Source organism: Stegostoma tigrinum, chromosome 17 (genome assembly GCF_030684315.1).
Source record: "Stegostoma tigrinum isolate sSteTig4 chromosome 17, sSteTig4.hap1, whole genome shotgun sequence".
NCBI lineage: Eukaryota > Metazoa > Chordata > Chondrichthyes > Orectolobiformes > Stegostomatidae > Stegostoma > Stegostoma tigrinum.
In genome coordinates, this window is record NC_081370.1 from 3,198,185 (window position 1) to 3,210,988 (window position 12,804).

Consider the following 12,804-nt stretch of genomic DNA (forward strand, 5'->3'; position numbering starts at 1 on the left):
TTCGAAACATGGTTGATTTACTAGTATTTAATAGGAAAAGGAATACCGCAGTGATTTGGCTGTGGAGGGAGGGGTGGGGGTGCGGTGAAGAAATGTTCAGTTTAATATGACAACTCTCCTGGATATGAAAATAAATAAAAGGAATAAAACAACCTACCTTTGGGTCTGCAGAACTGCTTGTCCCAGGCTGCAAATAGCCTTTGTAGCCACAAGTAGGTGCCTGTATTTGGTGATCAGCAATAAATGATGTTCCTTTCCACTCAAGCTTCCTGAGTTATTTCACATTGTTGTGAAAGAGACCAGGACATGGCTAACATGCTATTTAAGAATCCAACAGACATTTATTACAGCTCATTAATATGCACAAATACAAGCAGACAAATAATACACTGGTAATAGTCCCTGGTGTATCAGGTCATATTATCTGGGTATAATATTTGATACTGGGACTTGTTTTTCTTTGAAAAACTCTAGTCATAGTGTAGCAAGATTATTTCTGCATGGCACAAAATGAACAAACCTTCTCTGCTTCTTCAATACTGTTAAAACCATTCTCAAGAATAGTCTCTTGCAACTCTTGTAGTTTCTTGTCTTTAGCAGATGCTGATTGCAACAGTTCACACCAGCTCTGGCCATTATGTAACCTGGAAGACTACTATAACTTCATAATTTAGAGCATCGCCATATAAATCAAGAGAATTATCTCGGTCTTTGTGTGAGTTGGGTATACATTCCCTGACACAGCCTTACCATCACACCTTGAAGTGAAATATAACTACCAAAGGAGACCTGCATTCAAGACACCTCAACCTTTAAAATTATACAAACAAATTGTCACTGCCAGAAGAGTTAAATCCTAAGTTTTCTGGAACAAGTTTCCTTTCCAAATTCACTTTGAAGCACTGGTCAGTCCATTTTGTAGAAGAGCTCAATAGGATTTATGATGTCAGTAGATGGGATTGTTTCCAGTGGTCACCAATTACGCCCCCTGTTCACAATGACATATTCCAGCAGGATTTTGTTCTTTATTCATTCACAGGAAAAAGGTGTCACTGGCTAGGCCAGCATTTGCTGCCTATCTTTAATTGCCCAGAGGGTAGGTATGAAGTAACCACATTGCTGTGGGTCTGGAATCACATGCAGGCCCAATCAGGTAAGGATGGCAGTTTCCTTCCCTGAAGGAGATTAGTGAACTGGATGGGCTTTTCCGACCATCGGCAATGAATTCATTACACTCTTAATGCCAGGGATTTATTGCATTCAAATTCCACCATCTGCGTAGTGGGATTTGAATCCAGGTTCCCAGGATGTGACCTGGGTGTCTGGCTTAACAGTCCAGCAATGATGCCAGGAGGCCATTGCCTCCCCATTATTGATAGAATACCTGAATGTATTTGCAAAGCTGACAATATTGCAGTCATGGATTTTGAGGAGCACATTTAGGGCAAGTATTAGTGACATCATCCTCACCAGGATGACAGTTAATGCAATTTGCAATAAAAAATATGTGCATGCTTGAGTCCCTAAATTACTCCCAGGCCATCCAAAGTACTGAGCCTATTTTTGCATGCCATGTGTCTGTTTGTGAGGACACTTCCATGTGATTATTGGAAGAGATGCATAACTGCTTACTCAAAATGCATGCACGCCGCACATGACCAGCATGTGTGGTAATCGTGAACTGCACGCTCAACCGAGTCCAGGAAGCTGTAAGGGTAATGAACAGTGAGCGTCATTCCTTTACCACCAAAGGCAATGTTCATGTCAATATGATGGACGCACACACACTCAAAGATAGTTGCATAATAGCTATTTCCTGATTTCCACATACAAATGTAATAGAAGAAATAGCGGGATAGTCGAACTGACCTATCAAGGCTGCCCCAGCATTCAGCACAATCATTGGCTGACTTCCCCTTTCCGTAATGCTTGATTCCCTTGTCATAAAGTGTTCAAAAAGGCCTGCATTTATATTCTATAGTCTTTCATTTCAAACAGAATATCTAAAGGCACTTCATGGACCATTAGAAATGGCCATTTCTGAAGAAGGGTCTAGGCCCGAAATGCCAGCCTTCCAGCCCCTCTTGGCCTGCTGTGTTCATCCAGCTCTACACCTTGTTATCTCAGATTCTCCAGCATCTGCAGTTCCTACTGTCTCTGAAACAATTTTAACCCCACTGCGAAGCCTCTTCTAAGGATGCGTAACCTGAAGAAGTTACCCTCCTCCCTCCGGACCAACCTCAGGCGATCTCTCTCCCGCTGCAACTCCCTTGTAATCTCTTTGGCCTTGAAACTGCTCATGTCCTGAACCAAACCAGATACTACAGCCACATCACCTTTCTCAGTATATGCCTACAGACCATTTCTGAAGAATGGTCTAGGACCGAAACATCAGCCTTCCTGCTCCTCTGATGCTGCTTGGCCTGCTGTGTTCGTCTAGCTATGCATGTTGTCATCTCTCTTCATGGACAATCATGTGTTCACGCTCTGTTGCTGCTATAAAGTTTAAAAAAAAATGTGGCAGCCGTTTTTGCACACAAAAAGGTTCCACAAACAGTGATTCGATGATCCACCAAATAATCTGTTTTGGTGAACCTTAATTGAGGGATAAATATTGGTTAAGACCAATTGACCAGGAGCCTCCTTATTCTTTTTCTGCATTTGAGAGGGCCTCAGTTTAGCATTCTCAAAGCTTAGTTTCCTATCCACTCTTTAATTAGCAATATGTTCAAATGACAGCGAAGGAACATTTCTGACTTTATAGAAAATCAGGACCAGTCTGTAGAGCAAGGCTAATGCAATAGTTCATTTTGTACCTCAGGTTGACCATGGATCATGTGCATTTTAACTCGCTCATTTACTTGCAGAGTTAAAATTGGGTCATTGCGTTGCTACTGTCTCTTGGTGATATTGTTAGCTCGTGCTACTTGTAACACGCCTCAGGATTATTACCCTGCTGAATGTGTGCTGCCTTTAATAAATTTGGCAAAAGATGCAATTCCAAAATACAGCAGTAGATGGTTCATTGTCACTCAGCATTGAAGGGCAGCATGGTGGCTCACAGCCCCAGGTTCCATTCACCCTCAGGCAACTGTCTGTGTGGTGTTTGAAAACTCCCTTGTGTCTGTGTGGGTTTGCTCTGGGTGCTCTGGTTTCCTTCCACAGTCCAAAGATGTGCAGGTTAGGTGGGTTGGGCTATGGGATATGCAGATTTACATGGAAGGCTGTGGGGCTGGGTGGGATGCTCTTCAGAGGGTTGATGTGAATTTAATGCGCCGAGTGGCCTGCTTCCACACTAAGGATTCTGAGTATTCACTCATTTCCGTAATGTGTGTGCTTACATTTCACTGTACTTCGATCTCAAATGGCCCAAACCAAATTGTTTAAAGTGCAGGCTTTGAATAAAATTGCTGAAAAAGTTCTGAAATAAATTTGTGGAAAAACTGCATGTAGACAACCCTTCATTCTCTCCAGAGTGAAGATCTTTCAACTGAAGCTATCATCCTCCCATTGGGGCATTCAACTGTGCTCCTGTCCTGAAAATATTATTTCTTTCCTAAATGGTCAAGGCAAATTCCAATACATCTTTTAGGTATACCTGTCGGAAATCAACTGTACGTTTCAAAAACTGTTTGTTTGGCAATGATACAGAGTGTTTGCAGTTGATTTGTTGCAAATGCCACTGGAGACTCACTTAGAGATCAGCTCCAGATAGTCTGTCATACACTAGTAACTTTGTCACATCTAAACTGTACAGAAGAAAGAATGCGAGGACTTGAAATCAAATGAAGTCTAACGCTGTTTTGTTTACAAAACTGCTTTCCCTTCACAAAAGCAGCCTTTGTAAAGTTCCCTACTACTCAACTGTTGGTAGGAATGTATGAATAGGCTTTCAAAGGGAGACCTCATTGAAATTGCTGTTGGATGAGTGGCACAATATTTGTTGTTGCTGTTGGACTGGGCTTCTGTTTCTCTTTGAGTGTGCTTATGGCTATAAAGAGTACGTTCTGAAGGCTGATTGCACACCAGCATCTACAATACTCCAAGGAAGTTGACACCTTTCAGCAAACATTGACAGTGTCCCGTCACTGTGGGTGAGCTGAGCAGGCTGTTTCCTCTCGAGGGTAAACACTGGGCATGAGGGCAACTGGGCTTGTTAGCAGGCTAATGCCACTTACATTCCTGTGGTGAAGGGAAATTGGTGAATATGAATGAATGGAGGATTTCCAGTTATTAAATGCCACACAAGACCACAGAACACTCCTCAGAGACTTACAACGGACTGAATTCTTTGGACACAGCGGCGTATAGAAACTGAACAGCAAGCTGGTTAAAGGATACATTTTAACATTACTTCTCTTTATAAATAAATGTAAACTGCTTCATGACAATGCGTTGGATTTTATCGCCCTAGGGGAGCTGTTTGGAAAGTTGTAGAAATTGCAACATGCCACAGGTGCCATTCCTGCTGTTCTTGCCGTGTCCGGCACAGTTTATCCACTAGCCATGATTACAAAGAAACAAAGAAACCTACAGCATAGGAACAGGCCCTTTGGCCCTCCAAGCCTGCGCTGATCAAGATCCTCTGTCTAACCTGTCATGTATTTTCTAACAGTCTGTGTCCATTTGCTCCCTGCCCATCCATGTACCTGTCCAAATATATCTTAAAAGACACTAACGTGTCTGCATCTACCACCTCTGCTGGCAACGCGTTCCAGGCACCCACCACCCTCTGTGTGAAGAGCTTTCCACGCATAACTCCCTTAAACTTTCCTCCTCTCGCTTTGAACTCACTTTGAACTACAGTTCCCGCTTCCATTAAATGGTGTGGAGCAGACTTGATGAGCCGAATAGCCTAAACCTACATCATAGAACCATAAAATCGTAGAATCCCTGCCATGTGGAAGCAGACCATTTAGCCCATTGAAGAGTATCCCACCCAGACCCAACCCCTACCATATCCCCTATAATACTGCATTTCCCATGTTAATCCACCTAACCAACATGTACTTAGACACTATGGGAAATTTAGCACAGCCAATCCACCTAACCTGCACACCTTTGGACAAGTGGGTGGAAACAAGAGCACAGACACAGGGAGAATCTGGAGAATCTACACATTCCACGTTGACAGCTGGCCAGGGCTAGAATCGAACCTGGGTCCCCTGATGCTGTGAGGAAACAGTGATGATCACTGAGCCACTGTTCCGCCCTTTATCTTATTCCTTTACGGCATTGGTTGGCCTGTCCACCCTTGAGCCATTGGTGACTGCTTAAAGGTCTCCTGACACCTTGTTGGGGATCTTCTTTCTGGTGGCGAGAGGTCCAGCCCCATGTTGCACTGGGAGGGGCTAATGGCCAGTTAAAGATGGGTTCACGTACTGAGGACACCCAACAAAATCTTACCATCTTGGGAGTCACCCCATCTCTGTCCTTTTCTACTCCATATTCCACTTCCATTAACTCTTGCCCCAGATCATATCTGCCTCTGGAGCAGGTGGGACTTCAACCTAGGCCTCCCAACTCAGAGATAGGGACAGTGCTACTGCATCACAAGAGTCCTATAACCAGTTTTGCGAATGGACACTAATATGAGAGATTACTGCATTTATATCCATAGCACTAATTATTACATTTTAAAAGTACTTCATTACATTTGAAGCATCTTGGGATCTTTAGTGTGTTGAAATGCCGTGTAAATGTAACTGTTATTTATTCTATTTTATAGTAAGTTTAGCTTTCGCAGAATAATCTCTCAAAATTGCAATGATTGCTGATTTTCTAGAGTTAGAAAATGGGCAGAGCCAATTTCTTTACTTTGTCAGTTTCATGTGAGATATATGGAAATCAGATTTTTAACTGTGCTAATATTGCTCATCTGAGTTATGGATGAGAATTCGTAATTAGATGAGACTCATGAGGTAATGTGTTGAGGTTTTGTTTAGCCATTTTAAAAAATATGGATGGGGCTGTTCATCACTGCCAGATCTAATTGGTCCCCATGCCCTAAGCCAGGGATTCCACTCCTGATCGTTATCTTCGGAACCTGTATTAGAAAGTACATGGAATTAAACATTGAATAAAAACAGGGTTGAAGCAACCTGGATCCTCCACAGGTTAATAATGCTACCAGGCTGGCTGGCTTGGGCCATAGATGAAACATGATGTTGAGAAGAGATAACAGAGGGCTTCTGAAACTAATCTAACCCCAGGATGAGGCTGGGTGAAAGGGACAAAGGGGCTTTATTATGCTTTTTAAAAAGTAGGTCAATTATACTGAAGAATACACATAAAAGAACAATTAAGGTTTTACTTTTAAAATAAGTGCTTTGAGTTCTTCTGTGGAGAGAATTAATTTGCAAGTCCTCCATGTCAAAAATTGCGTAACAGTCTAGAATCCTATTTCGTGATTGACACATTGGCAAAGATCTTTCAGCAATGACTTGCTCACTGTTCATATGTCTTTGTTCTAGTGGCGGCTATTTCTCCCTGGAGTGAAGTTTGAGATTATCAGTTCACCGCACATCTCGCTGTACACAGGTAAGTCATTTGCAATACAATTTCATATACATTAAATTCTTGATGCATGAATGCTAGATGGACTTTGGTGACCTCCAGTGTTGCCATTGAGTAACCGTGGCTCCACTCAAAAGTTCCCAGATGTTTACTGGAACACAACTGCTGTATTTTCCTTCCTGTTATGTAGCCAACTGCAATGGAGAAAGGATGAAAGGTAACTATGCAAATGCTGTAAATTTCACATAAAATGCTGGCAAACCACAATTGGATCAGAAAGAAAAATAATTGTTTCTATGGTGCATATCCAAATCATCTTAGAATGCTAATCCTTTTTTAACATTTATTGGTTTGAATATAACAAGTGTGAAATCTGTCTTCTGAAGAAGAGACATGTCAGACTCAATGTTAACTCAGTTTCTCTCTCCACAGATGCTACCAGACCTGCTGAGTTTCTCCATCATTCTCTGTGTTTATTTCAGATTTCCAGCAGCTACAATATTTTGTTTTTATGTGATTGCCAGGGTTGGAGGAAGACCTGGCCATTGCTTGTGAAACATGGAAGCCTCATTAAAATGAAGGCTTTCAATCTCAGTAAGATAGTTTTCCAAACCAACCAACCCCTGGGAGTGTGGAGCTGGAGGAGCACAGCAGGTCAGTTAGCATGCGAGGAGCAAGAAAGCCCTGATGAAGGATCCTGACCTGAAACGTCGACTTTCCAACTCCTTGAATTCTGTCTGATCTGCTGTGCTCCTCCACCTCCATATTTTATCGACTCTGACTTCCAGTTGACTGCGGTCCTTGCTATCTCCAAACCCCAAGAGTAGGATCATTACTCAGCCCTTGTCTTTTCTTCAACAAAATTGAAAGACAGGTTTACGTGCTTTCTTAAATACTTTATATTTTTACTTCCACCTGACACGAGCATCACCTGTTTTTGTGAGAAATTTAAATTTATCCATATTGCCTTTGAGAAAAAAAATTGCTTCCCAAACCGTTCTTTGTGTGTATAAAAATGTGTGTTGTATGCATATCTTCCAGGTCAATAATGCTTTCAGTCACGGTATTTGCGACAAATCAGTCAAGTTAATTTTTTAAAACTCGAACATGAACGTTGACATCGCTGGCTGGCCAATATTTATTGCTCATCCCGAAGAAGGTGGTGGGGGTGAGCTGCCTTCTTGAACCGCTACAGTCTATGTGCTGTAGGTTGATCCACAATGCCCTTAGGGATGGAATTCTAGGTGTTTAACCCCAAAACAGTGAAGGAACAGCGATAGGATTCCAAGTCAGGATGGTGAGTGGCTTGGAGGGATTTTGCAGGTGGTGCTGTTCCCATTTATCTGCTGCCCTTGTCCTTCCAGATGGAAGTGGTCGTGAGATTGGAAGGTGATGTCTGAGGATATTTCGTAAATTTGTGCAGTGCATCTTGTAGATAGGAGACAGGCCTGCTATTCAGCATCAGTGGTGAAGGGAGGGGATGTTTATAGATGTGTTGCCATTAGGCAGGCTGCTTTGTCCTGGATGGTGTTAAACTTCTTGAATGTTTTTGGAGCTGCACTCATCCATCCCATCATACTCTGACTTACAAATGATCCATGGGCTTTGAGGAATCAGGACGTGAGTTACTTGCCGCAGTATTCCTAACCTCTGACCTACTTTTGTAGCCACTATGTCATTTGGTGAGTTCGGTTGAGTTTTCAATCAATGTTGATAGTGGGAATTCAGCGATGTTAACACCATTGAACGTTTGGGGGCAATGGTTAGATTGTCTCTTATTGAGATGATCATTGCCTTTATTTGCCACATGTTGGCTCAAGCCTGGACATTGTCCAGATCTTGTTGCATTTGAACATAGATTGCTTCAGTGTCTGAGCAAGTGTCAATGGTGCTGAATGTTGTGTAATCATTGACATAACAGAGGTGGGAGGGAGGGACTGATGTGGACAAAGTAGCCATGATGGTGGAGTTGGGAGTAAAGCTGTGATTAACATGCGTGGAGAAGAGGTGCGGAATGGTGGTCAGGGATGAGGAAGCCCAGCTTGATGGGTTTAGGGAGGAAGGAGCCGGGGAGTCAAGGTCAAATGTAGTTAATGATAAATTAGATAAAATATTGACAATATGGTTTAAAGGAGCACTCAGAATGTCTGCAACTGTTCCATTAATTCAGAGACCAATGCTGAGCTGATGACAGACCTCAAGGGACGTATCCTTGGCTCATGCTGTTGAGGGCGTAAGGCTTCAACGGGAATGGGCCCATTCCAGCTAACCTGAACATCAGCTGTTTTAGTGAAGAATTAAAATTATCCACAATGCCTCCTCAATCACCTCGGTAATGCAACCACACTACAGCCTGGAAAGCAAGTTCCCACTGCAGCCAACAAGAAGGATAGGCACCTAATTTTAAATGCAGTCAGTGGCTCTTGCCTTTTAACTTCCCAATCCAGAATACCAATGTGAGTTAGTCACTGGAATGCTCAAAGGAACATTCGAGCATCAAGTTAGATAAAGGGATGCCATGTGGTATGATAGTCTCCTAAATTTATGCTTGCTTTCTAAATCCTTCTCCACATTTTCTCACTGTATTGAGCTGAGGGTTTACTCTATCTCAAACCTTCCCCAGGAAATGGCTAGCAGGAGGGGTCATAGTTTTAAGCTGGTTGGAGGAAAGTATAGAGGGGATGTCAGAGGCGGGTTCTTTACACAGAGAGTTGTGAGAGCATGGAATGCGTTGCCAGCAGCAGTTGTGGAAGCAAGGTCATTGGGGTCATTTAAGAGACTGCTGGACATGCATATGGTCACAGAAATTTGAGGGTGCATACATGAGGATCAATGGTCGGCACAACATTGTGGGCTGAAGGGCCTGTTCTGTGCTGTACTGTTCTATGTTCTATGTTCTATCTGAAATTTATGGCACTTCTACCAGTCTTAACTTGCTTGTACAAGTACCATTTTTGACACAAAAGCCCAAGCTTGGTGTGAGCTAACTGGAGCCTTTGGATTTATTTAATCTTTTTGTTTGATGTTTTCAGCCTCAATGTTATCGCCATCTACAAGGTTTTGTTCTTCAGATTTAACGTTTTTTTTAAAAAGAAGAGCTTCTTTCACCTGAGGTTTTACTGAGTAAAAAATGCTATTAAATGGATTGCGATGCTAGACTGGGTTTACTTGTTTCAGAGTAAAGGACATCCTTTGATAATGTAAATAATTTCAAAACCACCACTGAAAAGAAACTGGTATTCATAAAGGACTCTGAAGAAATGTCAGTTCACTGCAGTAACAGGACTATCAGTTTATTAATTCATCAGTGCTTCAGCTAATCGCTAGAGTGAAGCTTTACGGTCCCACATGCAGAAAAGATAAATGGCAGTCTCGGATTTGAGAGAAATGTAAATTTGCAAGCCCTTAACTTGAACTCTGTACTAACCTCTGATTGAACTGCCTCAGGGGCTCCTATTCAGAAGTGTTAACGTGAACTAAATTAATTTAAAAAGCTAAATGTTTTCACATATCACCTCTCTTCCAGAACAAAATATATGTTTTGCGCAGTTTAATAATGTGCAGGTGAATTTGATTTGAATGGCTAGTGGGCAATTTCAGATTGAAAGACCAAATGCAAGTCCCATAAATGACTGATGAATGTTGATATATGTGTGTGTTAGGGGCAAATTAAACCCAGGGGTAAGAACCATTACACCTGTTGAATTATTCACCTTTACTTTATTCAATTCAATTTTGATTTTTTTTGCTGGAATATCGCTTGTCTGCTCACAGTGTTAGCTGGCTCATCTGAGTGGATATATGACTCTTCTTTCGCTAGGGTTTATCTGTGTTATATGCTCTTTCCTTAAAGAAGCTTCTGTAAGTGTCTAATCTGTGCAGAACGCTCCTAGAGAGTCAATATTATAGGACCACAAAATAAGAGAAGCTTAAAGCACAGAACGAGGCTATTCAACTCAGCAAATCTGAACTACCTCTTTGAGAGAAACATAATGTTCCACCTTGGCACATCCCTACTTGTTTGTCTTATAATGTCTCCACATTACTCACTTTTGAAAATTTTCATGGAATCTGCTTCCATCACTTTTCACATCAGATCCCGACAACTGTCTGAGTTAAAGTAATTTCTCCCCCTCTCTGCTCGATAGTTTGCCAGTGTTTTCATTCTCCCACCTTTAGCAATTGGAGAGTGGGAATAGTTTATCTCCACTTATTCAATCAAAACGTTTTGATGTGAAATCTCTATTTAGGTTACATCTCGGACCTCTCTGTTCCAAAAAGATCAACCCTAGACTTTCAACCTCTGGGCATAACTTAAACCCACCGTCCCCGTAACATCCTAGTGAAAGTCCTCGACACTCTTTCTGAGGACTTCAATCTTTGCTGGACTCTGGGCACCTACTTCTGAGGTTATTCTCCCAGCTTTCACATTATAGTCCACATTTTTCGCAACTCTCTAAGAATTGACCTATTGTGGACAATTTCTTCAATAGTATTGCGGGACTGTTGTCAGGCCTTTTGCAGTATCCAGTGCCTCCAGCCAATTATTGGTATTACAGGGAGTGAATTGAAGACTGACATCCATGTTGGGCACTTATGAAGGAGATTGAGTTGAATCGTTTACTCTACATTTCTGACTGAAGATTGATGCAAGTGCTTTAGCCTTACCTTTGGTCTGATATTCTGGGCTCCTGTATCATTGAGGACGGTTATTTGTAGAGTTTCTTCTTCCAGTAAGTTGTTTAATTGTCCATCGCAATGACTGAGATGGGTCAAGAAGATTGTTGGCTAGACCTTATTATGGTCTAAGCAGTTGTAACATTCAGAGCTAATGTGATCTCTAGCTTCATGCAGATTGTAAGAGTGAATTGCATTGCTCACCAAAGTGGAGAGATGAGATGAGATGAAATGAGAACGGTCAAGAGCAGAAGGGGAAGTTGGATGGATTGTTTTGTCCTGGCTGAAAGAAGGAAGTGGCTGGCATATGGCAAACCACACTTCTCGAAAGTGGATTTAACAATAGGTGAGTTGTGGTGGTTTCATTTCGGGCTAAGAGTATTGGTTGAAGTAAACTACAAATGCATGTTGGCATGGCAATCAATGGTAGAGGACATACATCCTAAGACATGTTGTCTACACATGTATTTTGCAGCATGCTTTGGTCGTTGGTGGTAATGATTCCTGCCTGATGTCTCTTCCCTCCTCAGTAGAGGAATAATGGGCCAGGGTTTCGCAGAGTCCATCTGACTTGGGAGGCCTGAAATTAAAAGAAACGGTGCATGGATCACAAATGCAGAAGTCCTGCCGTCATTTTTGACAAATAACATTTTGGCTGCCAAGGCATAAGGTGTAATCTGAAACTTAGCAGGGTCATTTGAAATAAGTTCTGAGTTCAAACAGCCCCCATTCTGACAATTTCAAGGGCCCTCATGCACTGTGTGGAAGTCACGAATTGAAGGAGGAGATATAAATGCTCTTGAAGGTCAGAAGAAGTCAGAATCAGCTCAGTTGGCTTCATGGCTGGCACATGGTTCAGAATAGTGCCAATAATATGGGTTGGAGTCCTATTCTGGCTGAGGTAGACTTACGTTTGTCTCCTTGCCCTGCCCCTGAATAACAAAGGCAGTGGCCAAGCACTACTGACAAAGTCCGCAGACAATGATCCAAGGACGTGCTGTCAGGCATAGGGCACATGAAAGAATGAAGCGTTTTTTGCATTTATCATTTATTGTATCATCCTTGTACGCTTGGTGCTTCTATATTTCGTATGTCAAGGAGAAGCCTGTGTCCCCATTTCTTGTAAGCATTCCAAAATCAAGATTCTTCCTGCTGAATCAAGTCTCTTTTGGAATATGTAATTCAGTTAGTACAAAGGAATTAATTCTGACCTAAGCAAATATCACCTACCCTGCAGAGATTCTAAATCTTTCAGATGACTTGTACCTAGATCTGTGATCTTTGAAATCTGTGTGGTCAAAGTCATGCCATGAGGTTAGTTGAAACTTTTCAGTAATGCAGAATACCTCTTGCTCAATTAAGGTTAGTTTGATTAGATTAGATTAGATTCCCTGCGGTGTGGAAACAGGCCCTTCGGCCCAACAAATCCACACCGCCCCTTGCAGCGTCCCACCCAGACCCATCCCCCTATAACCCACACACCCCTGAACACTACGGGCAATTTTAGCATGGCCGATCCACCTAGCCTGCACATCTTTGGACATTGATTTCATACTTAGTAATAACACATTATTGAAACAAATATTCCCTCCCTTCAATGAGCAGAGCCTT

At 42.1% G+C, this 12,804-nt stretch overlaps 1 protein-coding gene across 6 annotated transcripts in view; it reads left to right on the forward strand.

Moving 5' to 3' along the window:
* The window catches only part of LOC125459246 (N-acetyl-beta-glucosaminyl-glycoprotein 4-beta-N-acetylgalactosaminyltransferase 1-like), a 660,984-nt gene that overhangs the window by 525,958 nt on the left and 122,222 nt on the right, over positions 1-12,804 (forward strand). For all 6 annotated transcript variants that reach the window (XR_009446825.1, XM_048545435.2, XM_048545438.2 and 3 more), the window contains one exon: positions 6,474-6,540. Coding sequence is in view for 5 of the 6 variants with exons in the window: in XM_048545435.2 (XP_048401392.1) it covers positions 6,474-6,540 (67 nt within the window). In the remaining variant the exon portion in view is untranslated. The remainder of the gene's footprint in view (positions 1-6,473; positions 6,541-12,804) is intronic.